Source organism: Athalia rosae, chromosome 6 (genome assembly GCF_917208135.1).
Source record: "Athalia rosae chromosome 6, iyAthRosa1.1, whole genome shotgun sequence".
Classification (NCBI taxonomy): Eukaryota; Metazoa; Arthropoda; class Insecta; order Hymenoptera; family Athaliidae; genus Athalia; species Athalia rosae.
In genome coordinates this window covers 1,701,725-1,727,885 of record NC_064031.1, presented here as the reverse complement: position 1 = coordinate 1,727,885, position 26,161 = coordinate 1,701,725, and the positions used below count along the sequence as shown (strand labels likewise).

The 26,161-nt window shown below is 36.9% G+C and overlaps 8 protein-coding genes across 15 annotated transcripts; 2 read left to right on the top strand and 6 right to left on the bottom strand.

Moving 5' to 3' along the window:
• Positions 1-70: 70 nt before the first annotated feature.
• Positions 71-1,466, bottom strand: LOC105690708 (alpha-endosulfine). Its single transcript, XM_012408744.3, has 3 exons — positions 1,331-1,466; positions 1,094-1,213; positions 71-993 (listed from the first exon to the last, which is right to left on the bottom strand). The coding sequence occupies exons 1-3, from the start codon at positions 1,385-1,387 to the stop codon at positions 823-825; spliced, it is 348 nt and encodes a 115-aa protein (XP_012264167.1). The 5' UTR covers positions 1,388-1,466; the 3' UTR covers positions 71-822.
• On the top strand, positions 1,090-5,677 carry LOC105690706. 4 transcript variants are annotated; one of them, XM_012408742.3, is made up of 4 exons: positions 1,090-1,244; positions 1,811-1,918; positions 2,156-2,290; positions 2,413-3,695. In XM_012408742.3, exons 3-4 carry the CDS (start codon positions 2,246-2,248, stop codon positions 3,202-3,204), a joined length of 837 nt encoding a protein of 278 aa, XP_012264165.2. In that variant the 5' UTR covers positions 1,090-1,244; positions 1,811-1,918; positions 2,156-2,245; the 3' UTR covers positions 3,205-3,695. The 4 variants fall into 4 exon arrangements, with proteins under 4 accessions (XP_012264165.2, XP_048512927.1, XP_048512928.1 ...); XM_048656970.1 differs by lacking the exon at positions 1,090-1,244 and adding an exon at positions 5,549-5,677 and having other exon boundaries at positions 2,413-2,903; XM_048656971.1 differs by lacking the exon at positions 1,090-1,244 and having other exon boundaries at positions 2,413-2,903; positions 3,130-3,695.
• LOC105690702 (proline-rich protein PRCC) lies at positions 3,351-5,315 on the bottom strand. Its single transcript, XM_012408738.3, has 3 exons — positions 4,864-5,315; positions 4,716-4,775; positions 3,351-4,643 (listed from the first exon to the last, which is right to left on the bottom strand). The coding sequence occupies exons 1-3, from the start codon at positions 5,221-5,223 to the stop codon at positions 3,684-3,686; spliced, it is 1,380 nt and encodes a 459-aa protein (XP_012264161.2). The 5' UTR covers positions 5,224-5,315; the 3' UTR covers positions 3,351-3,683.
• LOC105690700 (probable ATP-dependent RNA helicase DHX35) lies at positions 5,460-16,140 on the bottom strand. 2 transcript variants are annotated; one of them, XM_012408734.3, is made up of 12 exons: positions 15,958-16,140; positions 15,480-15,694; positions 8,572-8,751; positions 8,349-8,489; positions 8,108-8,270; positions 7,644-7,805; positions 7,358-7,504; positions 6,865-7,006; positions 6,367-6,653; positions 5,987-6,292; positions 5,767-5,920; positions 5,460-5,682 (listed from the first exon to the last, which is right to left on the bottom strand). In XM_012408734.3, the coding sequence occupies exons 1-12, from the start codon at positions 15,986-15,988 to the stop codon at positions 5,556-5,558; spliced, it is 2,055 nt and encodes a 684-aa protein (XP_012264157.2). In that variant the 5' UTR covers positions 15,989-16,140; the 3' UTR covers positions 5,460-5,555. The 2 variants fall into 2 exon arrangements, with proteins under 2 accessions (XP_012264157.2, XP_048512923.1); XM_048656966.1 differs by lacking the exons at positions 15,480-15,694; positions 15,958-16,140 and adding an exon at positions 13,074-13,211.
• Positions 8,121-24,057, top strand: LOC105690698 (oxysterol-binding protein-related protein 9). 4 transcript variants are annotated; one of them, XM_020855107.2, is made up of 16 exons: positions 8,121-8,333; positions 8,583-8,766; positions 14,654-14,806; positions 15,380-15,531; positions 19,147-19,362; positions 19,802-20,032; positions 20,171-20,246; positions 20,310-20,399; positions 20,551-20,668; positions 20,749-20,861; positions 20,965-20,994; positions 21,066-21,228; positions 21,309-21,574; positions 21,641-22,035; positions 22,129-22,356; positions 22,444-24,057. In XM_020855107.2, exons 5-16 carry the CDS (start codon positions 19,159-19,161, stop codon positions 22,534-22,536), a joined length of 2,007 nt encoding a protein of 668 aa, XP_020710766.1. In that variant the 5' UTR covers positions 8,121-8,333; positions 8,583-8,766; positions 14,654-14,806; positions 15,380-15,531; positions 19,147-19,158; the 3' UTR covers positions 22,537-24,057. The 4 variants fall into 4 exon arrangements, with proteins under 4 accessions (XP_020710766.1, XP_020710765.1, XP_012264150.1 ...); XM_020855106.2 differs by lacking the exons at positions 8,121-8,333; positions 8,583-8,766; positions 14,654-14,806; positions 15,380-15,531 and adding an exon at positions 16,171-16,420 and having other exon boundaries at positions 21,069-21,228; XM_012408727.3 differs by lacking the exons at positions 8,121-8,333; positions 8,583-8,766; positions 14,654-14,806; positions 15,380-15,531 and adding an exon at positions 16,171-16,420.
• Positions 9,914-13,091, bottom strand: LOC105690704 (ceramide phosphoethanolamine synthase). Its single transcript, XM_012408740.3, has one exon. The coding sequence runs from the start codon at positions 13,089-13,091 to the stop codon at positions 11,958-11,960; it is 1,134 nt and encodes a 377-aa protein (XP_012264163.2). The 3' UTR covers positions 9,914-11,957.
• LOC105690707 (elongation of very long chain fatty acids protein AAEL008004-like) lies at positions 17,175-18,529 on the bottom strand. The gene is made up of 4 exons (XM_012408743.3): positions 18,334-18,529; positions 17,904-18,175; positions 17,495-17,797; positions 17,175-17,380 (listed from the first exon to the last, which is right to left on the bottom strand). Exons 1-4 carry the CDS (start codon positions 18,377-18,379, stop codon positions 17,207-17,209), a joined length of 795 nt encoding a protein of 264 aa, XP_012264166.2. The 5' UTR covers positions 18,380-18,529; the 3' UTR covers positions 17,175-17,206.
• LOC105690705 lies at positions 24,043-25,752 on the bottom strand. Its single transcript, XM_012408741.3, has one exon. The coding sequence runs from the start codon at positions 25,330-25,332 to the stop codon at positions 24,217-24,219; it is 1,116 nt and encodes a 371-aa protein (XP_012264164.2). The 5' UTR covers positions 25,333-25,752; the 3' UTR covers positions 24,043-24,216.
• Between the last annotated feature and the right edge of the window lie 409 nt (positions 25,753-26,161).

Below are 26,161 nucleotides of genomic sequence, written 5' to 3'. Positions count from 1 at the left end.
TGATTTTGAATTATTTCATTCAAATTGGATGGGTCAGATTGTTGGGATAATAATTTGAGTAGAAAAATAATTGCGACATAATAATATATTAATAGTTAATCACTAGGTACATTTGGTGGTTGCACAACTAATTGGTTGTTATAAATAATAATCGAGATGATATAGCGGGTTGTGTCGTGCTCGTACCTTTATGGGAACTGGGGAGGGGAAAAAATCAAGAGGATGGACGTACTCTCATAGAAAAATAGCCTTAGCAAATCACAGTGATGTTCAAAATGCAGATCTAGTTTTAAATCAGAGCTGCAACTTACAGCATGCATTAGATGTGTTACCCGATCTCACATGCATATTACTTTTAACAATACATTTTATCACGTCTTGCTAATAAACGATATCTCTCGATACGTTTGAACAAACTTTGATGATTAAACCGCTCAGATAAAATTATACAATTCTTAGAGAATTATACCAGCAACAAATATTGACACAGATTTAGTAATTTCTGTGCAACTCTAGAACTCCCACCGGCTAGTTGTTAAATAGATTTAATTTTCTTTACTTTTTGAACCCCGCATCAATTGATAATATTTGATAATACTCTCCGTCTATATTGATGTAAGAACGAAGTGGAATCAAGAGGTAATTTTGCATAATTGAACTCGTGATTCTCTCGTGCATTCAGAAATCCTATCAAAATCAAACACTTGTGAAAGATTTTTCTATTCAAGATCATCTAAGACTTGTTTATCTATCACACCATTATGGAGTTCTCTGAATGAAATCCATTTAGCTGCTAAGATCTGAGCGTGGATATAGTTTGCCTTACGAACTAGTTGACGTGTTGAATTTTTGTTGTATGATCGAAGTTTTTCGTTGCGGTACAGTTTCTGGAGTGGGGATAGCATCTCCAGTTGGTAGCACACCAGTAGGTTTTGGTTTTGCGGCTGACTTTTGTTTTGCCATTTGATAATCGCCGGAATCAAAGAATTTTTGCTGAAATAACAGTCAATATAAGATGAATATAAGCTCAGAGATTCTCAAAAAACGTGCACCAAATAAAAATAAATTGGTAATGTGAATTGTAGGCACTCACTCCTTTGGCTAATCTTTTCTGAAGGAAAGCTGAGTGGCCGCTGATGGGTCGTCCGCTGGTGTTGGGAAACTTCGCTCGCAGTTTTGCTTCTTCTAGCTTCTCAATGTCGTTCGAAGACATCTGTGTACAAAATATGATAATGGAAAAAAAGGTATAGTATATCATCTAATGATTAACATCAATAGTCGACATGCTATAAATAATATGGAATGAATTTATAGGACAAACAATTATCACCTCTGTCTGTTGAGTCGCCTCCTCCCTTTGTTGTTCGTCTCTCTGATCGTCGTTCATCACAGTTATTTGATATTGAATAATAGATGGGAGAAAGTTATCAGCGAACTGTGCCTGATGCTCGAATAGCCAAATGCTCTTATTCGGCTACGAGGTTACGATCGAAGAGCATAAATTTCTGAAGGTGATTTAAAGTCTAACGTCTTGGGTATTCGTATTTAGAGTTGACTGTTACTCTGGCGTATTTGTTGGCGAATAAATCAGGTTAATACATTAACGGATTCAGAAGAATAAACAGAAACACTATCGCGAAGATATTTTAAGCGTGTATGCAATGGCGACGAATGAATGACAAACTGCACAAAGTCGGTTCGATTCGAATATCTGATGATTCTTATTGAGAATTCTTAGATGTTTATTTTTAACAAGTGGACAAAAATATGTTTTCGTGCACAATCGTAATTTATTCTTTAATTTTTCCAGCTCTGAACGAAATCCAACTCAACAACACGAACTCAAATGTTCGTTAAAGAAATACATATATGTATATACAATACCTTGTCAACAATGATGCCAACCAAGATTACGTAGGTACGTAGCACATTCAAACCAGGTTCAAATTTTGAACCGATTCATGAAGATTGTTAAAAGGAATAAGATTTTTCAAAGGGTATAGAGATGAAAAGAAAAATTTTCAGAATGTATTTTCTTTATTTGAATGATATGGATCAACGAATTCAGAACTACAGAATCTCTGATCTACATTGTAAAAGATGTCCTTTATTATTATTTCTTTCATTGTTACCGAGATGGCAGAACTGTTTTCAGTTGGTGAATATTTGAAATAAGATCGTGTCGTTGATCCTCGATGATCCTAAGCGTGTCGGCTATCGCAGTTGTAAATGTTTGTTACAACCAATGTTACAACTTGCAATAAACGTAATAATGGAAGATAATAAAGAGGTAAACATTATTTACGCTATTTACTTTTAGTATGCTTTCTCTGGTCCCTCATACCTCGCAGGTTATGCTGCGAAATTGGTCGTGATCTTTTTCAATGTTAACTGACGATTTTGTCTTTCTAGATTGAAAAGTGGCTTACTCACATGAATTTTGACGGCAGTTATTCAGCAGTTCCAAATGTAACGATAGAAAAACAGCAGCAGCAACTCTCCGAAGATGTCAAGCAACAAACAACTAATTCAAATTTACATCACCTGCGGAATGCGATTAATGAGACAAGCGCAGAGGGAACCGTACTTGGGAAGGAGATTTCAGATCTGATGAACAAGCTTCAAATAAACCCTCAGAGTTTAGCAAACGATGTTAGAGATAGCCTGCTTAAAATCTCATCCGTCTTGAAGACAGAGAAATTAACAGAAGTAGATGAAACAGCTTTGATCATAGCAATGGAACGGAAAAAATTGAAAGAAATGAAGCAACGTCGAAAAGAGAGGGAATTAAAAGCCAAGTATCAAGAACTTTTGCACAGGCATTCCATCCTTGAAAAAAAAATCTCTTACCTCCAAGAAAATGTTGATCTACTCCATAACGCCGTTACCGATAAAGAAACCAGGTACAGAAATGATTTTTCTAATTATAAATATATGTCTACAAAATTGATGGAGTATAGTAAAACTGCAGATTCCATGGAATCTGAAATAGAATCTCTGAATCTTGAAGAATTAGAGCCAAATAAGATATTGAATAAGTACAGCATTCTCTTAGAGAAAAAGGGTCAATTAGCACAGCTAAACCATGATTTGAAACCATATAGCAATCTGCCGCCAAACTTGTTACAGGCCAAAGCAATGCTAGAAATCAAGGAATCTGAGCACAAGAAGTTATCTGAAAAGCTCATGGGTATTAATCATTGATGTTTGTATCACCGCCATCAAAATCTTATCGAATCATTTCTCATTTTCGTACCAGTGTCATCTGTAATCATTAAAGTACAGAAAAACTAGGTTTAAGGCTGAAGGATTATTCAGGCGGATAAAAATGTCATACATCATCATCGACGAATTGTTTAAAAGTCTATATTATATCGTTAACACTTCTTACAAATTTTCTTTGCTGGGCATAAAGGAGAAATATCTAATCACATACTATTATTCACTTGTACTTCATCATTCTGTATTCACATCCAATTTAATTTAACCACCATCACGTTTCATTGTATAAAGAATAATTCTAAAACAAAATATGTGGTGAAATGCAATGATTGATTAAAAAATTATTGATGATTTATTTAAAATGAATTCTATATTACATCGTCCAGCCAGTCTATTTGTAAGAGGGATTTGTTGTATGAATACATACTAACTTTTAATTGCTAAATATAGTTACAAATAGTTTAGAATCCATATTTGGACTGAGTCTGTTTTCGGGTGACCCTATTCTGAGCCCACTGATTTTTGAGTTCGACCTCCATAGCTTTAGCTTGATGTGCCAAGTACGTAATCTGGTGTTTTTTCCTTGACTGACTACTAGGCCCAGCTCCTTCCATGGAAACGGGTCTTTCAGCTGGTTCTTCTGTTAGGGCTTTGACGAGCCACTCTCTTTCATCTGGTTTGATGTCCTCTCCATTTATTTCAATGATATTTGCTTCATCAAAGTCCTTATTTTTTCGCTTAACACCTCTCTTACCACACAGATATTCTATTGCCTTTTCATCGAATGCTACATTGCCCTGAGAATCAACGTTGTATTCTTGCTCAGGTACTGGCAGTTTTGGTCCAACTTCTGCCTTATTCTTCATCCTTATCTCTTCTTTTGGAAGATTGATAACATTGCTTGTTAATGTTTTTTCAGAAACCTCCATTGGTTCTACTTCATTGGTATGTTCGGTTGGGAAAGCTGTAGCAAACCCTATTTCCTCACGTCCTGTATCCGTGCTGGTTTTAATAGTGTTCTGAATTTTTTCCTGATGTATTTCTAAGGTTGTGGACTTTGGAGGAATGGGTTGTGGTTCTTCTGATAGTGCAAAGAAATTTTTTTCAGAATTGTCAGTGCTTGGAGATATTCTGCCACTGTTAGCCAAGGAAAAGAAGTCAACATTTCCTTGTGTTTTGCTTTTAGTATCGCCGGTACTGTTGCTATCGTCATCAGAATCTGAGTCATAATTTATGGCAGTAAGGGAGGACGTACTTTTCGTATTCTGATTCTTCGGTGGCACTACTTTAGTCTGTTTCGGCACAATAAACCGAGAGGGCTGTGCTACTTTTTTAACAGAGTCAGGAATCAGATTTTTGATCGTGGCTTTTGTTGCTGATCCTTTCGGAGGTGGCAGTAATGAAAAAAGTCCAGTACCTTTCTGAAAATGCATTAATTAGGGGAGTGAGAATTTTGAATTCTTTGAGCCGATATCTTTTTCATCATCTCATACCTCAGAAGGTTTTATCCTGTTTCTCTTTCTCTGCTGTTCTTCCTCTTCAACATCTTTGAACTGGAAACAAAAAAGCATTGCATTGATTTATTAAGCAAATTTCATGCCATTCATCTATCCAGAAAAACCGGTAGATCATTAAAATTACCTCAGACAAAGAGGGTAGGGATATTTTGACTGGTCCTCGGTTTTTTCTGTTAGATTTATCCTGTGACAATTTAGCATCCTTCTGCAGATTTATATCCTCTACTTCGTCGCTATCGTCGATGTCCACGTGTTTGGGCTTTGGCAGGTTTTTAAAAAGCTTTGGCTCTACAACTGGAATGAGGTCGGCATCGCTGTCATCTGAGGTTGGCTGGGATATTCTTGGAGCAGTTTCATCGGCGCTATTTCTTGGAGCTGGTAGGGTCAAAAGAGTGCGGGTTTTTTTGATAAGATTTCCAACATTGCCACTGCCCTCGTCTTCTTCACCACTCTCGTCACTGCTACCGTAAGCGACCAAGCTCATGTTTGTAAACGTTGAAAATATATTTATAACCTATGTTAACGTTTGTTGTATCATTGTTGCACCCACTGCAGTTAACAGCGGTTTACCAGCTGACGCAGTTAACGATACGCTAGTCCACCACCACGAGTCGCCTGAGTCGCTAAAAGAACCGCGTAAGATAGTTACCAAAATCACCGTCATGTGTCTCTTGCTTGCGTTTTTTTTAAATGAAAATGGGAACAAAATAAGCGTTTAAATGTATATAAATATCATTAATTTATTTCAATCGTCGTCAGGACACGCCTTCATAGTACACCGATATCATTTTTCTTTTGAAATTTTCCAGGTGCAATTCAATGTGGCTCGATTGACCGCCTCTCATAGAAATGAGGAGCCAATTCTTCTAACCATTCTGGTCTTACGACGGTCACCTCCCTCATGTATGTTTTATTGGTCTGCAATATCTCACAGAAGATGATCCTAAAAAAGGTATGAACAGAAACAATTATTCACGACAATTAAGCTAATTATTTGGTCAAGATATTCATAATTTGCAATTCATACCATTGCGGTTGTTGAACTGTGTACAAGCAACTGTTGGGATGTATGTGAAGTTCTCTGGTTCCTCTCACAGTCCTATAAACCCCGGTATAATGGAGATAAGCTGCGTTAGGGAATAGGCCTGCGGTAATGCATCTCAAGATTTTTTCAGTGTCACCTGAAAGTCGGAAAATTATATCATTGGAAGTTACGGTGAGTTTATATCGATTAGTGTATTCCCTACCTTGGCAAGAGTTGAGAGGAATTTTTAATTTCGAAAGCATTCGACGCATCTGAGTTCTGATTTCCGTAGCTCTTCGAAGGGTTTTATGGTTTAGAAAATTCTGATGACACCAACTGGTTGTCTTTTGCGTCTCATAAGCTGTGTAGACGTTCAATAAAGTTATCAAGTCTCCTTCTTCTGCCTCGAACTTGCGACGTGCTACACGAGCCTTCAATGCTGCCTGGCCACCTCCGGGTATAGTAAAAACGTTCTGTACTTGGAGCATAGCTAGGATAGTTGTTATCTCTTCCGAACAGCCCATTTCACCTGTAATTGAACATTAACTTTCAATTCGCATTATTCCATTATAAAATTTTTACCTACTGAAGCAATGTACAAACCTGAGATAATGAGACATTTCGCATAGACGGGCTCTAATGGCATTTCTGCCATCGTTACTCCAAGCGGAGAGGTCAGTTCGCCGTTATCATCGATAGCTCCCAGTGCGTAAAGTAATTCAAGGGCGGATAGAAGACTTTTAGTCGGTGGCGGGGAAGGAAAATTGAATCTTAATACGTTGTCGATGCCTAAAGCCTTGAGCTGAAGTATAGCTGGCGCAAGATCTGATCTTTGCATTTCCGGAGGTGTTGCTTCAAAAAATTTATCATAGGCCTCTTCTGTGTACAGCCTGAAATTATATTTGACATCGATGTAAAATCCGTATATTTCCAGGCATGGAAGTCTCGGAACGAATGCTTGCGTGGGAACGCGAATTCTTTTTCTCGTATCCATCGCAGCAATGAATAATCAATATCGGCTCACCCTGCCATAGCCTTAGCTCATAAACTAAAGAAAAAAAAAAGCCTAAACAATTTTGTGTTTATCTGGGATCCCATCACCTGTAGGTTTTCCCTGATCGTACACGACCAGCACGTCCGGCACGTTGATTAGCGGAGGCTTTTGAAACGGGAGCTATAATCAAGCTATCCGTGTGCGTTTCAACTTCAAACCATCGGATCTTTGCAAATCCACTGTCTATTACTGCGAACAAAAAAAAAAAAAAAAACAAGATAAAACCAATGTTTATTATTTTAAAATCCGATAAAACCGGATCACGAGTTATAATATTTTTCATTTCAAGTACAGCTTTGCGTCGCACATAAAATGCAAGGTCAGATCTAAGATAAAGCGTGACCTAACGTCGAAACTATCACAATATGATTGAATAAGAAGATATCACCCATTACACCGGAAGTCCATGTATCCCCTGTATAATATCCGAAGTGGACAACGAACGTCTCCGCATTTTTTTTTGTACAAATATACTTTTCTCTCGTTCTTTTTGTCTCTAAGGCCCTTCAATCTTAGACAGTACATCTATGAATAATTTACCGTAGACAACACCGGGTATCGTAATCGAAGTCTCGGCTATGTTCGTCGCGACTACAACCTTCCGGGTATCCTTGGGAGCGCTCCAAAATACTTTTAACTGTTCAGAATTTGGAAGCGATCCATACATAGCGAGCGGCAATATTTTCTCTGAAACAAATTAACAATTTCCAACACCTGTGAGCGAAGATTTAAATGTCCGTTTCTCTCTTCTCATTTTTTCCATTACTACGAAATTTTTCTACCATTGATAGTCGTCGGATAAAATGGTAATTTTATTAGTAATTACGTTTTGTATCCTTAATTAATTTTCCGTGTTCGTTTAGCAAGGAAACTGCTCTGTCCACTTCCTCCATTCCGGTAAGAAATGCTAAAATATCACCGCGTTCTTCCTCCTCGTGAATTTTTAATGCCGTGTCGACGACTGCCTTAACGTAATCGGCAACCGGTTCTGAAAAAAATATTATTTTTGAGACAAAAATTGAATTAATAATATAATATAAATTTCTTTTATGTTCATTTATCGGTTTTGCTCCGTTGAGAAACAACCGCATTAGCTTCCTATCGGCGAAATCAGCGGTTTTCATCTACTCGTAGATAAATGTTATCATGTTCTGGTCTAGGGCGAACTCATGCTGCGGTAAATTTATCACATCAACGCGTCATGTTCTGATTAAACGAAAGTCACAGCCCAGATTTTATTACAAGTTTTCAATAAACTAGCAACGCCTGATTTTAATGTAACGTAGCTACCCTGTATGTAGTAAGTGTCGACAGGATAGAGTCGTCCTTCGACGCTGATTATTGTCGCCGAGTCCTTAGAGGTATCCTTGGTGGTATTTGTATTGAAGAAGTCACGAAGTTGTTCGGCGTCCACCGTAGCTGAAGAAACTATGACCTTCAAACTACGTCGTTTCTGTAATTGGGGAGACGATAGATTAGAGGCAATGGTTGATGGATGTGAACCTTTGGTATCGGAGTATGTGAAACTCACCCTGATTATTTTTTTCAACAATCCCATCACGATATCAGTCAGTAAAGTTCTCTCGTGTACTTCGTCCAGTATAATTACACAGTAATTTGTCAACAGAGGATCACCCATCATTTCACGAAGTAGAATACCCTCCGTCATGAACTGTATAGACATATTAAAATAGAAAATCAATCCAACATTGGGGTGAATACTTTTCAACAATTTTTCTAACTCTGATACATACTTTGATTTTAGTATTCTCATCTGTACAATCGTCGAATCTTATGGAGTATCCAACGACAGTACCAAGTATGCAATTCTGTTCATCCGCAACCCGACTGGCCAATGAAGTTGCTGCTACTCTTCTGGGTTCTGTGACACCGATCACCTTTCCATCGGCAGTCCATCCCGCCTCCAAGAGATACTGCAAAAGTTCAATGTGAGCAATTATTTGAAAAACTCTTAAAACTCAAATTTCATCATAATATTTCGAGAAATTTTCACCACTGAGGTAGAATCCAGGTTCGATGTGTTACATTATTTTATCATTGAAAAAGATCGACTTTTACAAACGTAAAAATATAATACCCCCCATCTGCCTACGAGGGAGGAGTACGTAAAAGATCGTATCTAGTTCACATTACACGTCTATAAGCAGGACTACCAGGAATAATAATATGAACTGAAAAAAAAAATAGATAAAGAAGTAAGGGCAAATATCAGCGAACAATTTCCCGTCGAATAGTCGTGCCGTTTTCCACATATCTGATTGCGAGTGTAGATAGGTGTTATATTAAGTAATGGAAACAGGCTAGATGTAAAATGTGAATAACTGCAGGTGCGAGGTACGAATCGATTTCCGTGAATTTATTTATCAGTCAGTAACGTCAGTCCGATTAAGTCAAACGTGTGGAACATTGAAATCGATGTTATTGAATTTATGATAACTATTAAATCGGATTTACTGCATCGAGCTGACGTTCAAAATTGAAAATTTCACGCGGAACTTTGCCCCATGATTAAATATAGTACAGGAAATAGTCTGTGGAATGGAAAAAGCAATGAAAAAAAATTATAATTCTTACTCAACTTATGCACTCGTTCCTCTACACGTTTCAGGATTTATATTTATTGGATTATTATGCAATTCTGAGTCGATCTAAAGTATATTTATAATAGAATATTGGCATAAGAACTAAGCGGGATACCAGACAAGTTTTTAGTACAACGGATTGAACTTCGATTAATTGAGTTTAGCATATTAAAAAAAGAAAAAAATTTTATCGCACCGATATAACAATTTTTTTTCATCGGAATTCAATCTCTATACGAGATTTCAGACTGTGACAAGATAATACGATAGCTAACTGCGTTTCATAATATTTCATCGAACATATCAATTATTATTATACCATCGCGATTCCCAAAACCGTAAATTATCGCGATCGATTTTTGTAGTCTTATTTCTTTTTCTTCTCGTGATTGATTCGTCCATTTCTCTTCCTAATTTCTTCATTCTCTCTTCTGACACCAACGGAATAAAAAAGTAAATGAAAAACAATTCAGCAAGTAAATAAATAATCCGATGTTGTAATATTTTTGATTTTTATTTTCGGTCAATTATTGTTTTACATATAATTACACTAAATGTAGTTATATGTGTATAACCGGGTATTAAAATTTATTCGAAAAATACTTTGTGCGGAATGTTTAAAGAATTATTTACTTTTTCCTACTATTCTTAGCTTAGTTTATGTTTATGTACATATTTGTCGGTTAGTTCAAAAAAAAAAAACTAAGTACGTTTATACGTAGGATAATATTATTCAAGGAATTCGAGAACATCGAATCGAATTTTATACAACTTAAATATCGTACATGCTAAAATTAAATGAAACAAATTACTCACTAATCCAAATGAAACGTACTAGAGCGGTGATACCTGATATATCTATACGCAATTCTCCGATCTTGCGCTTCAAAATTTATAATCATATCGCGAACGTGATGATATTCTTCATAATCGATCGATTCGTGTATTATTTTTATATCATATTTTTGATAGCGTTGGATTTCCCATACATGACGCACGTTTTCTATACATAATACTCATATATGCATACTGCTACGTCCGTCTGTCGCATCTATGCACCTAATACACGCTATAAATAAACTTATATGTATACCCATTATTCTTGTACATATAACGTAGACGCACGTAGTACGTATAGTGGTGTAAATACTGTTTCAATTTTGCCTTATAAATTTACTGACTGGTTTTTTTTTTTAGTTCTGAAATTCTTTTTATATCTATCTTCTTTTTATTTAGCTTTTTCTCTTCTATATTACTCATTAACGTGAAAGAATCTATTACAGTTAATTTGTACGTAATTTTATACCTGAATTATGATCATTACATCATCGTTTATGTTACACACATTCTTTTTTATTAGCTTTTTTTCGCTTCTTGGATCACCCTACATAGTTTCTAATTAACGATATTTCTCTGGTACAACGAGCGCAGTCCGAAGCTGATATTTTTCGTTTCCCTGTTCAGATTTAAAAATAGGTCCGGTCCGAATTTGATTCCTAATATCTTGTTGGATGATTTTGGAAACCTATTTCAAAATTAGACCGAAAACCGGTAGAATCTACATGAGATAACCGATATACGGCATAGTGTATCAGTACATGATACGCGATCAGATATGTTGGCTATAAAGTCGGTCAGTTTGAAACGACTATTCGGCCCTCGGTGGAGTTCCGGCCCTCATGTAGCACCATCACCGATATAATTGTCATTGCATAAGTAATGGGAATGGACGGAACAGTTTCTGATAACGCTGTAGCCGAAATTTCTATGCGTAGTTATTTACCAAGTTTGATATTATCGGGAGTAAGAGGTAGAATGAATTACCGACGATACTTGCACCATAGCTATGATCGCACCTTAGAAAATGATTATGGTTTATCGGTCCCCTCGAGTTTTCGTGTAAATATTTATAAGTTAGTGTTTCTAGTTTTCATTCGTTCGATATTACCTTACCAAAGTTGGAACCCGAGATCCCAACTGATATACGAATTTGTTGAGATAAGATTACGTCACGTCGAAAGATGAAACCGAAAATTAGGACGCTGTATCTACATTATACACTCTGGTCTACCGACACAGCTACACATGCAATATAAAAAACCGGGATTTGTTATTTTTCTGTTCCTTTTTTCGTTTTATATCATTTACTGTTTATAGATAGTAAGAAATTGACTTTGGTATATGAAATTTATAACCGGGCGCAGTTGCTCCTTTCTTTCAAAATTATCCTTTTTCTGATTTTATCAATTTCCCATGTGCACGGAGTTTCAGGAATCTCGTTTTATTATAAACCTATACATATAATATATACGCATCAAAGATCATGAATGAAAAAACTAGATGAGAAATAAAAACTTTTCTATTTTTCGCGGAAAATTTCAGTTACGTATTGGAATATTATAAATATTTTATCTCTGCGGGATGAATAAGAAATATGGAGAGTGCTGTTACAAAAGTAGAGGAAATCGAAGTAACGATCGGTACCGGGAAATTATCAATTTTTCAGTGAAAATATGAGAAAATTTATAGATGGGATGTCATGCGAGTGTTTCGTAATTTTGGTTGCTAAGAATAAACGATAAATCTCGTCGATAATTGATCGTTTCGGATACGGAGACTGACGGAGTTATCGTTGAATCCAGAACACATGCATAGACATTTCTATAGTGAAATTCCGATGCGCCGATAACAATTATTAAAAAAATATAACCCACGTAACGAACTGATCGAAAATATTCCCATAAACGATCGGTAAATATTGCCAATAACAGGTAATCGGTTATAGCGTGAAAATTAACTATTGTCCATGATAATGTTATAGCCCAAAAAGAAGCACTACGAAATACGATTGTCTGTATAGAATTTTCGTTCGATAATTGAACGGTGGATGAAATTTCCGATTCGAGTAGATCTTGATAAAGTGAAATGTATCGGTTCCATCCGGCGCTACTGAGGATCAGCTGTCCAATAATAAATAATAACGTTTTGGGCGCTTCTCTTCCGGATAGTATTTTCTTTTTATAGACTATCCCCGTTTTGAATTCTTTGCCAGATTCTTGAGTCGGTAAAAGCTTTTGGTAACCGCGTCTTGGCGGATTGGTTTTCATGAAGTAATATATTCCTATCAGAAGAAATGTTACACCGAGAAAATCGCATAATCCATCTATCCAGTAACCCAGTGAACCGAACTCCGAATGTTCACCTCTTATGTTTTTCCTCTGGCGAGCTACGTGACCGTCCAAATCGTCGAGCCATGATCTTATCATGAATAAAACAACCCCGAAACGTCTTTCTGACAACGAATCACTAGACACACATTTTCCAGCTGCCATTGCAACTAATACGTGAAATGCACTTATCGCGTTTGGCGATATCCAAGATTGATCACTTATTCCTAATGCACGATCAGTTATCGTCGCCAATGGAGTCAGCAAGTAATGATTCGGGTTGTCCATCATCATACCCTTTACCGTCACATCGCAGATCGGATTTATGTCGCAAGATATTCGGGACTTGTATTCCGGCAGGCCGGAAGTAACGTTAGTTTCTCTTCGTATAGGATAATCACGGACTCTAATAAATAGTATGTAGTTCATGTAGGCAAAATAACTCAGAGTTAGTATCAAAAGAGCCAAAAATATCCGACTACACACTGCGTTTGGTCCCAACATTGTTCCACTCCGCTTATTTTTCTTTCTTCACCTTTTCCTTATTTCTTCAAATTTTTTGCATCGATAACTGATTCTCCTCGAGTAGAAAATCAGAAAATTGCTTCTTAATTTTTATTCTTGGATTACCGTCAGCTACGATTATGTAATTTATTTTAAGCCGAATTCGGCAAACGTAACAAACGTTCATTGAATCAAAATAATCAGAATATTATCGGCTTCTTGTAGTGGAGTAATTTCGAAAGGTTTTCATTCATATGTTCTTCGTTCTTCAAACGGAGCTGGTTTCCATGTGGTTTAAAAAGTCGAGTTCTATGCGTTAGTTTATTAAATATGCATGTAAAAAGTTGCCTTCCAATGACCGGAGTTATCTCGCAAAGTACAGCAGTTCTCAGACCAGTAATTCATGCATAATTACTGTAACTACTGTTCGTGGCTTTTCTTTTTCTATTCGCGTTCATCAAATGCACGTGAACAGAACGAGAGATACATCAACTCTTGTTCATTCTAATTAGTTTTTCATTTTTCAACATCATCATCTTTTTGTTTATGTCACTTTTATGTAGGACGAAGACATTGCGTTATTCTATTGAATTGTTAATGATCCGACCACGCGCTGGCAACCCGAAATGAAAAATTTGAATTTCAAAACCACACGACCGTTTGACGGTTCACGGAGTCGAGGACTTGGGTATAAATGCCTCTGCGGCTGCTCAGGGCGTTCTGAACTCCAGAGTTGTTTTGGCGCCTCCGTCAGGCAAGTGGCGATGCGTCGGCGTCGTCAGAGAAACGGCTGCGCCGCGATGAGCGGTTTATTCTGGTGCCGTTTCCCAACAGATTATTCATATGTTGAAATACTTTTTCCATCACCCTGAGGTGCCCACGCGGTTTCACTTCGCTTCCTTGTTCTCTTCCCATATGACATCAGATCAGAACATGCGGTGAAGCTTTTCGTCAAAACTTCTCGCATGTTCCTGGTGCTGAAATCTTTTCTCTCATCTACGATAAATTCGCTCTTGTCGTGCAATTTCTGCCTGCAAATCATGCGAAAATATTTCGGCCTTTTCCCACCTGCATGACACGTATTCGGTTCCCCAATGCCATCTTATCACAGATGAAGAACGCGCCTGATAATCATGAAAATTGTACAGGTCGATACAAACTCTAGTCAATCAGCGGTATAAGCTTTCTCCTCTACCACTTCTGAGATAACTCGATATTTTCAAAAATCCGATCATATCATTCAACAGCAGAAATTGAGAATTTTGTTTTCGCCTACAATTAGAACAAAACTCCGGCCCCTGTGCTGCATGGCACCATAGAATGGCACAGATATTTTCGTAGGTCTTCGGTAATACGATTTTTGAAAACAAAAAAGTATTAACAATGTTTTTCGTTTCAACGTATCTAATTTTTGTAACGAGATATACGAGATTTTAGATGGGATTAGTCATTGAACTTTGCAGAGTAATCATCTGCAGGGATAATCCCGAGCCAAAGTTGGATAATTTAATTGAAATGTACACGTAAACGTATACTGAAACTATTTGCAATTTTTATTACAGCCCTAGAAATGCCTTGCCATTGAACAGAAACTCCTGACCAGTCGTCACTGGATCTACGTACATACTATGAACGCCCAGGAACCTTGGACTGAGAAATTTTGGTGCCGATGACTAATCCTTTGGAATTTTTCCGGCTACCATTTAGCGATGAAGGTAAAACTTTTTGATGGCAAGAGATCTATTTTTTTACTCGTAAATCGACAGCTATCCCGAAAAATTTCGGAGTGGGATGTAATCGAAATTGATGAGACTATATTTCTTGCGATCGAAATGCGGCCTGAATTATTAAGAAGCAAACAGCTTTTTCTTTCACAATCAGTTACACTATTTGTGTTGTAACTAGTAAAGTAAACTAATATGGTTTCAGGTTTTATTCGATTTTCTTTCATAGATATACTGGGTACTATTTCGGAATACCGAACCAATATTGCCCCAATGTAATTTGGGATGAATAAATAAATCGTGAGTTAATCTGAAAGAGCCTACTTGGCTGCAAGACTCGACCGTAATAAATATGGGAATCTTTAAACCCGTCCGGCATTTTTCCAAATTTGCAGGATCCCTATCGAGAACATTTTACAAAATTTGGGTGAGATCAATTCAGTTTTCAAACACAGATGATATGCTAGAGGAGAATAGAGCTTGTCATAAATTCAGTTCGACAGTTCAAAATCTTGGTAAAAAGTGCAAGCCATGAGTGTTTGTTTTATGCGATCATTTTTACAGGAGTTGAATGACTGCAGTGGGCAATGCAAAATACTGATGGAAGATAATTCAACTTGTTGCTTGAGTACATCGATACTAAGTAAAAGTTATTGAGGCTCACCTGAGGAACTTGAGTGCTTTTGCCACAGCCAGTTTCACCGACGAGGACCAAGGTTTGATAATTTTCCAATAAATATATTATGTGGCTCCTGTTTCTGAATATTGGTAACCGTTGACGCTGAAGATTTATTGCTAAGGAACGATGCGCATTGTAGACAAACTGTGTTCCAGAATTTGTATCTATGTCAGTCTTGTCCTCTTCCCAGGTATTTTCACCTGTTGAAAATTAACCAAATTATATTCTGTCATTGCTCTATCCATCAGTCATAATGTACGTACACATCGTCGATCACTGATTTTCTTAGTGATCGATTTCATGTGCAGCAAATGACTGCGGGATCATCGATAACCCTCAAAAAGTCGCACGGATTCTTCAATGTAATGGATTATTATAAAATATGTTTATGACATTCAGAAAATTGACAACTACTTCTATTGTTGCACTTAACCTAAAAAATCATTTTCATAACGCCGCTCACCTGGTTTGAGGAATCTTGGCCTGATATCCATATCTTCGAGAGTCTATTTCCGTTTCTAGATTTCAGTAGGATACCAAACACGACATCTCAGCAAACGTTTTTAGCAATAGGCAAACGATGTCAAACAAACATATTTGAATAAAGCTCAAAGCTTCAACCCGCGAATACCGCGGGATTGTAGAGGGAGCATTGTTGATTTGAATTTAAAAAATGGCCGTTCAAGTTGCAAACTGCAGCGCTACCTGGAACATCAAATTTGGACGCGAATGAAATTCAGCAAAATTTAACAAGCAATTCTTGCTCTGCTATCAAGTGCGCGGTATAAAAAAGCAGCGCTAGTGCAAGCTAAACAAATATGTCGACGATGGAAGGTTCGCTCAGCAAGTGGACGAACGTAGTGAATGGTTGGCAGTATCGTTGGTTCGTACTCGACGACAATGCCGGTCTTTTGTCATACTATACGGTGAGAATCAATCCGATTGATTACATAAATAATTAAAATTAACCCCATTGTCGGCGGCAATCACTCAGCGGTTAACAATCTACATGACGTTGACAGGTTCAGGTTACACCCATTCTCTCGATTGATTATCAAAATCAGTCCATTGGAATTGATAATGTTCATTGTAAATTTGCACAGAAATTGGTTCACGAGTATTTGTTAATAATTGACGGGTTAATACTTTCAACTAATGATTCAGTAAACTGACCTATCTTCTGTCACTCATTTTCTACTGCACTTTTAGTATGTTTGTAGGTGTACGTGTGTGTTAATTGCTCATTACTTTGATCTAATTATAGAGCTAAGAGGAGCCAGTTGAAAGCTTAAATAATTGTTGGATTACTAGATTCGTCTTGCTTTTAATAAACCTGGCTTCACAGAATGTGGTTTTATATCGGATTTCTGCAAGAGCCTAGACTTGACCTCAAAATAGATTAGAATTCTATGATGGCGTTCGTATTATGCGAGAGCTGCCGGTGATCTACGGTTTCATTTTCTTACACATTTTGTAATCCATAGAAATTTTAATAACGTGCAGTAATTGAAGACTTAACCAGATCAATATGAGATATAGGTATGAATAATAAATATCAAATAATGAATTTTAAGATACCAGATTCTAAGGATTGACATCTATTCATAGAACTGCGTTAATATTTTGATGTAACAATGAAAGTGTCTGTGAGTTAGACAGACAATTTGTAACTCAACTATGCAAGTGTTGGACTTGGTTTTATTTACACTTCATCATTCCAATTTAGCAGTCTTTTTGTGCTGTACATAATTTTGTCTATAAAAATTCATGAATAGTAGTAGGTTTATCAATAAATTTGCAATGTATATGGCAGCACCCACTGTTGTAACGTCACACGAATCGGATAATGCTTGGCTAGCGTGCAGCAAAAGAAGAATAAATTGAACCTGTTGAGGAGAAAAAGTAGATTATATAAATAACATTACAAGGTTTTGGTACGAATAGAGAGAAATTGTCCATTGTAAACAATATGGCAATCACATTTCAATTTTTTAACTCACCATTTGAACAATGGTGATATAAGGCTTGACAAAGTTGACCATTTTTTGTATTTTCGGACCCCTTGACGACAGAAAATAGTAGCTGTACATTATTATATGTACGCAATTGTTAACTAATATGGGGAACGTGCACATCCCTCCTCCAAAATACTTGACCGATGTCCAAGTTATCAACAGCGTTGTACAGTGATGATAAACATGTAGAAATGATATTTGTCGATCTTTTTTTCTGAAGACAAAAACTGCTGTTTCCGATAGGTCAATTAATTTTACGATCATCGTCCACCACATAGCATCAACTTGCTAAGAACAGAATTGAAATTAAAATTAAATTAAACTTGAACGAAGGTATTTCTGGCATTTCATCATGGATTTAAGTCCATGCTAAAAAGATCTCGGCACGATTTACCCGAAGAGCCATTGGATCGAGAGAGTAATCCATAGGCTCGCAGCCTGTGGTAAGGTGTGTTAACCATCCCGCTGTTAGTAATCTGTAGTTGATCCATACATTGACAAGTACTTGAAAAATGTTGTACGCTGATAAGAAAGACTTCAGTGAATAAGGCTTTCGATCTCTCATGTAACGTGGACCACAGATTTTTATAAAATAAAGGTAGCTAGCTGAAATGAGGAGCATTGGCCATGGCGTTGACATGAACCACCACTCGGTTACACGTTTATCTGAAAGCGGATAAATTTATAGATTTTCTTTCATGAACATACACACCACAGTAATTATACAGTTCAAGTGAAACTAAAAATGATTTTATGAGTCTTCACAATTATTCATCATTCATGGATTTTATCTGCACAATATATGATGGAAAACATTCACTTACCGGCTAGTTCGTTATTAATATAATCATATGTTTCCACTAGTCCCATGATGATGTATTTTTTAACAAGTAGCTAAGCAACCAACCAGTGAAGAAAATTTTACTTCACACAGGCACTTGCACGCAACAATAGAATAGAATGTTATTGCGAGGCTATGAACCGATCATGATGCACGAACAATGTAAAACTTAATCAGTTTCATGCCACAGTCTCATATATTGATTCTCAAATACCCCCTTCTTCGTTTAAATCATTATACGGCACGTCATTCCATTCTAATGATATGCAAAACTTGTCTTCTTGTGATAATTACTGTGGAAACATACCGATCGTCGCCATCAGACAGAATCAAAATTCGTTTCAGCTTTGACTTTGAACTCGAAAGACCTCAGTCATCCCTTTTTCTTTTAGAAATTTGATGACTGTTTGAAATGATGAATGAACGTCAGGTTTATTAGCTCAGGTTGAGCAAGTGTTGATTTATTAACTCGTACCCTCCTACATGCAACTTCACTTAGAGCCCAGACTCTAAGAAACGCATGGACCCTAATTCATCTTCTCATGTCTTTAGGTCTATAATAGTCATGACCATCATCTGCATTCTGGTACTTTGATGCTTGAATATGCTATGCATTGTCGCACAAAGTGATATTAAGAATGGTAATGTTATTCTAATCGGTGTTGCTCAATATTCACAAACAGAGCACCTTTGAACTTTGTAATATACATGAACGTCATTTAAATTATTAGGTAGGCTACTATCTGTAGAGTTTAACTTTGTATTCAAAAACAAATCTTAGCATGCTTTATTTCAGAGTAAAGAGAAGATGATGCGAGGTGCTAGACGAGGTTGCGTCAGACTTCGAGGAGCAGTCATCGGTATTGATGATGAAGATGACAGCACATTTACCATAACTACTTCTTCGTCAAAAGATGATGCCAAAACCTTTCATTTCCAAACACGAGATGGTGAGGAACGAGAACGCTGGGTCAGAGCTCTAGAAGACACTATACTGCGGCATGCGCACGCGGTACAACTTTTTATTTGTATACATGGATTCAGCGGTGTCCAAATTACTTGAAAGCTAGTAAACAAAGATGGATTGAGGTTGTTTATCATACAATGCAAGCCAAAAGTTCAACTTTAGCGAGTCTTGCACAGCCAGGTGGTTTATTATGAACAATAGAATTGTCAATGCATCTCCAAAGCAGAGGTCGGTTTCCATCGTCGTTCTGAGAACAGTAACGCAAATTATTTGCACAACTTTTATGCAATTCACTGGCCTACTTCCATCTCATACAATATCACACAAAGTGAATAATAACAGCGTTCCTTTGGGATTACAGTTTTTATATTCAGTACATCAGCAAAACTGATTCTTTGATCCAGAGTATGTAGATGAAAGCGAGAAAAAAAGGGATGCGATTCGATGGTCTATTATCATTCATAATCGGCATATTCATTTGCAGCGTTGGGATCCTTTGAAGCCTCCTCCAAAACACGACTTCGATCGCAAGGTTGCAGAAGCGGATGTTTATCTTCAGTTGTTAATCGATCAGATAAAATTGATTGAAGGAAAAAAGGAGAGCATTGCTGAAGGAGAGGAGGAAAAGCAAAAAATTTATACAGCAGTTTTAACTCAAGCCAATGCGATGCTTAATTCGGTTAAACATACTATTGTTCAATTACAAATTGCCAAGGTACACAAACTCTGTTACTTGGTTCGATTGAATGTTATTGTGGTTCGATTATAAAATCGCTACTCATTGACTATCAAGACGTCACTAGTTGTAAATAGCACATTATTATCATTTGATAACTCATTTTCTTTCATGCAGAATACGGCAATACCTGTAAATGGGATATACCGTGGCCCTGTAGAACCCGTTCATGTTTTGCCTACTATCACAAACGGTAACTATCCAATAATTTTCTTACTTCCGTTGCAGTGTAATATTTTAATTTTTATCATTACAGCTGCGGTGGGTGATCCAGAGGCATCTGTTCAGGCCGGTATTGAATTAGGTTCGGAATGCATCGAACCACGAGTACCAAGTTTGCCCAATGGTAAATTCGAATCTCTACATGCGAATATCCTGGTATTTTTGATAAACGGGAGTTTTTGGAAAGGGGGGGGCTTTGCTATGATCATTAGTAGCAGTTGGATGAGAAAATTTTTCGCTGTGAAATATTTAGTCTTCGTTTCTTCACTTTCCAGCAATTAATCTTCTCGTGCCAGAGTTTTCTTACTCTTCGTCAGACGAAGATGATGACTACTTTGACGCGACTGAAGAAATAGTGTCATCCCCTGCCTCAACGCACAATCACTTTTCTCTGCAAGTATTTGGAAACATATTCAATGACCTTTATCTCGTGAGTCACTTGTAAAAATTATTTCGTTTATTATACTCCGCAGACGGCGTGCTACCAATGAGAGAAAACAACAAGCAGCGGAAAGTAGTTTAGTCGATAGCCGTAAGCCACTTCATCCACCACCCGTCAAAGGCGATGGATCATTGGATTATGACGGTAGGCTGATCATTACCACAAGACAGTATTTTTCTACTCATCTTTTGTTCGTTTACATTTGATGATAAATGCGAATGTTCTCATGCATATTTGATTTTTACAGCATTGTACGAGGAGGAAAGCGAGCCGGAAGGTGAGTATTTTTAATTCGATCTTAGCGACAAATGATTTCTCGTTATTACCACTCGATATTATTTTCCACAGTGGACTCTATGGAAACACATGGATCGGTGGTAGCTCATTTATTATCACAGGTTAAAATTGGTATGGATTTGACGAAGGTAGCCCTACCTACATTCATTTTGGAGCGCAGGTCACTTTTAGAAATGTATGCAGATTATTTTGCACATCCGGATTTCTTCCTGAGGTGAGGAAGTAAAGTTCAATCGATTTTCGCTGTCGCAGACTTACGCGTGCCTATTTCTTAATCTAATCATCATATTTCAGCATAGCAGACATGCCCACTCCAAGGGAGAGGATGGTGCAGACAGTACGATGGTATCTCTGCAGTTTTCATGCAGGACGTAAATCAGGTGTAGCTAAAAAACCGTATAATCCAATCCTAGGTGAAGTTTTTCGATGTCATTGGGACCTTCCTGAAACAGATGGGACCACAAAAGCTAGTTGCAAAACTGTCGACGACGGCCCAATACCTTGGTGTCGAGAAAATCAGCTTACTTATGTCGCTGAACAAGTTTCGCACCATCCGCCAGGTAACAATAGTTTGATGCATCTTCAGTCCTTCATGTTTGATAATTTTTGATCCGTTGTTATTACAGTGAGCGCCTTCTACGCCGAGCATTATTCCAAAAAAATAAGTTTCTCAGCGCATGTGTGGACGAAAAGTAAATTCCTCGGGCTTAGTATAGGCGTGCATAACATCGGTAAAGGTTGGGTGAGCGTTTTGGAACATGGGGAAGAGTATGTCCTCACTTTTCCCAACGGCTACGGAAGGTCTATTCTTACCGTTCCATGGATCGAATTAGGAGGAACAGCAACGATAACCTGTGCACAAACTGGTTACCAAGCGACTATCGAATTTATAACAAAACCCTTTTACGGTGGTAAACGGAACCGTATAACCTGCCAAGTACTTCAACCTGGCGAAAAAAAACCATTCCTTGTTATCAACGGAGAATGGAGTGGGTCTATGGAGGCGAAATGGTTGGATGGGGTGAGACGCTATTATTTATCATCCGAATACCTACGGTAAATGTTGAACAAACGAACGAATAAATCATTTTTTACTTTTCTAATTGGTGTACAGAAAACCGAACTATTTGCCGATGTGAAAGAATTAAAAGTGGAGAGAAAAAGGGTAATACCAGTTTCCGAACAAGAAGATAGTGAATCGAGAAAAGTTTGGCGGGAGGTGACTGCTGGACTTAGATTGAATGACATGGACCGTGCAACGGCAGCTAAAAGTAGTATCGAGCAAAAACAAAGAGATGAAGCTCGTATACGTAAAGAAAATAATGTTGCCTGGCAGACTAAGGTGATTATTTGCTTACACGGATTTGCCTCAAAATTTCTTGTCAGTTGATTTTACTATATTCTTTTGTTGTTCTTTTTTCACCTACAGCTTTTCAAAGAAACTAAAGATGGTGGTTGGGCATACGTATCGCCTCTCTCCGACAGGATCTCCACAACTTCGGAGCAGGTCAGCGCTACATGAAAAAGAACACGTAGACCTATTTGTAAGTGGTAAGACAAGGTAAATTGTTGGTTAATAATATTGCTGTCGAACGCAGAGCCTAAACTGTAAACTTCCGTGATAATCTATCGAAGGGAATGGCGAAAAAGGAGTGCAAAAATCAAATCAACTTGGGCTTAGAAGTAATTCTAAATATTTTTATGCTAAATAATTAAGAGAATGAATTAGGTGCTCGTATTAGAAATTCAAGTGAAAGAAAATTCCAAATGGGAGGGTAATGGGTAAAATTTTTCTTAAGACTACCAACATTCGGTCTCCGCGTGGAGTTTATGTTATTGTAGACGAGGTAAAATGAGGATTGGGAAAGGATGTATAAATGTATAATTAAATCTGTATTGTAACCATGGAGCTTATAATTTGATTAACATAGCGGATTACGATGCGGAAAATAAGTGGTCGGATGAATACCGTAAATAGAGTGCAGCTATCATTCTATTTTTTATGGTTTTTTTTCCTGTTGATATCTAAGCAATCAGGTACTGAGTGCGACTCAGATACGCGTTCTATCTTTGAACATGCTCGACTAATTTATTACGTAGAATTAGTGTACGTATAAATATATGTATAAATAGTGATGATGACTCATATCCGTATTGAGAGTGAGTTCTGTTTTGTAAAATATAGGTAGTTCTTATTAATTTCAAAACTAGGGTTAGTTCTAACGTAGGTGAAAAACTACTTCTTTGTTTTGTGAAAATAGAAAAGAAATCGTGAATTAAGACTGTCTGGCGATCAAAGTATAGATGACGTAAACCCTGTTTATTAGATATATCTGTACCATGGAATAATATGGTTGAACTATTCTTCATTTGTATACGACATCTTGCTGTTAGTTAATTAGTACAACAGGTACGATATATTTTCAATCATCAAGTTAAATGGTATGTGAAAGTATGCGGCGATAGTTCCACAAAAAAAAAACAACAGAATTTTCTTGACAAATGTTTCTCTCAAAATATCTCGCCTAACGTATAAATCTCTTAACCCCGACAGACTACAACGGTCCAAGCGAACAAGTGCCCTTCCAATAAAGATAGCAGATTAAAATTTTGAACTGCTAAAATATTCTTTAGTTTTCTGAAATCGAATCCTTTTTTTTTTCTCTATCTCGTTCGCTTTCTTTGTTGATAAATCCAGTTACTATACATATGACCAGCATAATTGATCATAAGAGGAAATCATAGTTGAAAACATCAGCTTGTTTTCCTGTTCCAGATTAATAATTTGCAGATTTTATATAACGCCATCCAAAGTAACGATAATATTAATCTGGATGCTAAAAATTCGATAATTCTAGTTAATTCATTTCTGTCAATCGTCTTAATCTGACGTCATTCTAATCATACAGATTTTGCATTAATCAAACCAAACTGCAAACTTTTATCCAACTCTTCAGTGATAGAATATAGAAAATTCTTTTCCTCTTCCAGGCATCTATTGAACAAATGGAGTCTGATAATAAAAACGTTATATACAAAATAAGCAAACTGTTTATTTTAAAATTAACAACTACATTTGTCAATTATTTTTAATGTCTTAAATAATAATTTCAAAAATTCAATCAAATCCTTGAGGATTTTTGAAGACTTAATGTTCACTTGTGAAGCATCGTCCATATCTCTAACTTCAAATTAAAATTATTTAAACGTAAGTGTAGCCTACAAAATATTTGTCTGTAATCCTGTAGGCTGGAGGATAACGTTTAGTTGTTGTTGAGAGATGATCCATAGCTGCTAGCATAACTGGTAAAGCTACTTGGCAGCGATCGACGTCTTCGGAGAAACTTTTCATTTCTGCTTCAATCTCGGTATATTTATATAAAAGTTTAGTTACTCGACTAGTTGCCAAATCAATTGTATCATCTTTACCCAACTTGGAAAGATTTTTCTCTGTTAATAATTCCAGATTCTGATCCATGAGCTGTATGAGTAAATAATGAGGCCGATCTCCATCAAAAGCTTCTATGAGCAAGCGATTCCCTGTGAAAATATCTTTTCGATCGCTAAGAATCAGAAAAAAATCTTTTAATGGATCAGAAGCTTTTTCAATAGTTGATGCATCGTCTAAATATTTAAAATCTACACAACAGTTCCAAAACTTGACACTTTTTTTGGATGTTGACCACCAATTTCCAAGTACTGATAAACACCTGTTACATGTTACTTCTTCTCTGACTCCATCCAGTATTAATTCTTCTTTCAGAATGGTTTTGTTTAAAACTCTATAATGCTTTTCGTAGAAGCAATCTGACTCCTTAGGGTCTGGTAATGTAGCGTAATCGTCGCCATTATGATTGCAGCAAAACCATTCGCTCGGATCACAGTTTTCTCCAGGTAAAGGTAGGACTCTTTTGAAAAATAATTTATCAGAAATTTCATTTTTACATCTTGAACAATGCAATATGCAGTTTTTTTCTTTCAAACGGTGCTCCACTTGGGCAGATTTGTTATTAGGATCGCCAATCGCATTGCTTGTACCAACTAGTTCTGTTTTAAAAGAGCCGTGAGTAGGATGATCAGGCTCGGTTTGTACTCTCAACGAGATCCAATTTCTTGATACGTTTAAGGAAGAGAGCGTTTTGGGAGCAATTTTTATCGATCTCAACGGTATATATTTTGTTTGCCCTGCGATGCTAAGGACTATAACAGACTCGTTGAGTTTCAGTTTAACGGAGCTCCTCTCCAAAATATCTCTGGTCGAGATAAATATATTGCAAGAACGTAAACGAGATCTTACTTCTATCGTTATTGTCTCCATTGCACATTAAGTTGGGAGAAAATCTTTTCATCTTTGAATTAAAATCTCGTTCAATAGAGTTATCCTACTCTGCTTTTACACCTGGATTAAAAACTTGTTATCACCTGTTACTTATTATTGGGGAAATTATTAACAATTTTGTCGACGACTTCATGTCATTAACGATATTTACTATCCCACAGTTCACCAACACGTGTGGATCTAACCTTGCCATATGTGCAGATTAAAAATGTCTTATTTTTTATATTCCCTGAAGATTAGTAATCCACTGAAGTATGTTCGGTAAAAGGTAATACGAAGGAACAATTCTATTCGACTCCTTTTTTCTTCGATAGATGAAGTTGATTAACTATCAGGTAAATAAAAAAGTCAATGATTAAACTGTACAGGTGCAATTTCATGCTGACGCTTGACGAAGAATGTAGTCACAAGGTATTATTTCGACAGAAGCGCCATCGAGATTATAAATAGATATTTATCATCATCCATTCCTTATGATCGTCTGTGATCATAATCACGGGTTTATTCCTAATTTTTTTTCGATCTTCATTCATTTTTTTAGTTGATTTTTCAATTAATGCATCTTCCTGACCCCCTGGAGGCGCCCTATCATCTGGAACTGAAGGTACGTCATCCCAGATTTATTCCCGATTTTTCCCTGATTTTTTGTAATTTTTTCCGATTTTTCAGAATATGTTTGAATTTTTCCGCCGCTGGCCACGTGACCCAACTCGCCGATACAGCTAGCGCCATGTGGCGGAATTTTCGTGAACTAAAATCCCAAGTTTCTTGCCCCTTGACGTCAGGCAATGTGATGCGTGAAAGAGAG

Coding starts and splice junctions, on each gene's coding strand:
- LOC105690708 (XM_012408744.3), bottom strand. CDS start 1,387: ATGAACGACGATCAGAGAGACGAACAACAAAGGGAGGAGGCGACTCAA. Junction 1,214..1,330: donor AGGCGACTCAACAGACAGAG/GTGATAATTGTT, acceptor TTTTGTACACAG/ATGTCTTCGAACGACATTGA. Junction 994..1,093: donor AGAAAAGATTAGCCAAAGGA/GTGAGTGCCTAC, acceptor CTGTTATTTCAG/CAAAAATTCTTTGATTCCGG.
- LOC105690706 (XM_012408742.3), top strand. CDS start 2,246: ATGTTACAACTTGCAATAAACGTAATAATGGAAGATAATAAAGAG. Junction 2,291..2,412: donor TAATGGAAGATAATAAAGAG/GTAAACATTATT, acceptor TTGTCTTTCTAG/ATTGAAAAGTGGCTTACTCA.
- LOC105690702 (XM_012408738.3), bottom strand. CDS start 5,223: ATGAGCTTGGTCGCTTACGGTAGCAGTGACGAGAGTGGTGAAGAAGAC. Junction 4,776..4,863: donor CCCTACCCTCTTTGTCTGAG/GTAATTTTAATG, acceptor TTTTGTTTCCAG/TTCAAAGATGTTGAAGAGGA. Junction 4,644..4,715: donor ACAGGATAAAACCTTCTGAG/GTATGAGATGAT, acceptor ATGCATTTTCAG/AAAGGTACTGGACTTTTTTC.
- LOC105690704 (XM_012408740.3), bottom strand. CDS start 13,091: ATGTTGGGACCAAACGCAGTGTGTAGTCGGATATTTTTGGCTCTTTTG.
- LOC105690700 (XM_012408734.3), bottom strand. CDS start 15,988: ATGGATATCAGGCCAAGATTCCTCAAACCAG. Junction 8,752..15,479: donor AAAGCACTCAAGTTCCTCAG/GTGAGCCTCAAT, acceptor GAACTTTTGCAG/TATCTCTTGGAGGCGGGATG. Junction 7,505..7,643: donor ATTAATTAAGGATACAAAAC/GTAATTACTAAT, acceptor AATTTGTTTCAG/AGAAAATATTGCCGCTCGCT.
- LOC105690698 (XM_012408727.3), top strand. CDS start 16,313: ATGTCGACGATGGAAGGTTCGCTCAGCAAGTGGACGAACGTAGTGAAT. Junction 21,575..21,640: donor AGTTTCGCACCATCCGCCAG/GTAACAATAGTT, acceptor TTGTTATTACAG/TGAGCGCCTTCTACGCCGAG. Junction 22,357..22,443: donor ATGTTGCCTGGCAGACTAAG/GTGATTATTTGC, acceptor TTTCACCTACAG/CTTTTCAAAGAAACTAAAGA.
- LOC105690707 (XM_012408743.3), bottom strand. CDS start 18,379: ATGGGACTAGTGGAAACATATGATTATATTAATAACGAACTAGCCG. Junction 17,798..17,903: donor TCGATCCAATGGCTCTTCGG/GTAAATCGTGCC, acceptor TTCTGTTCTTAG/CAAGTTGATGCTATGTGGTG. Junction 17,381..17,494: donor ATATCACCATTGTTCAAATG/GTGAGTTAAAAA, acceptor TCTCCTCAACAG/GTTCAATTTATTCTTCTTTT.
- LOC105690705 (XM_012408741.3), bottom strand. CDS start 25,332: ATGGAGACAATAACGATAGAAGTAAGATCTCGTTTACGTTCTTGCAAT.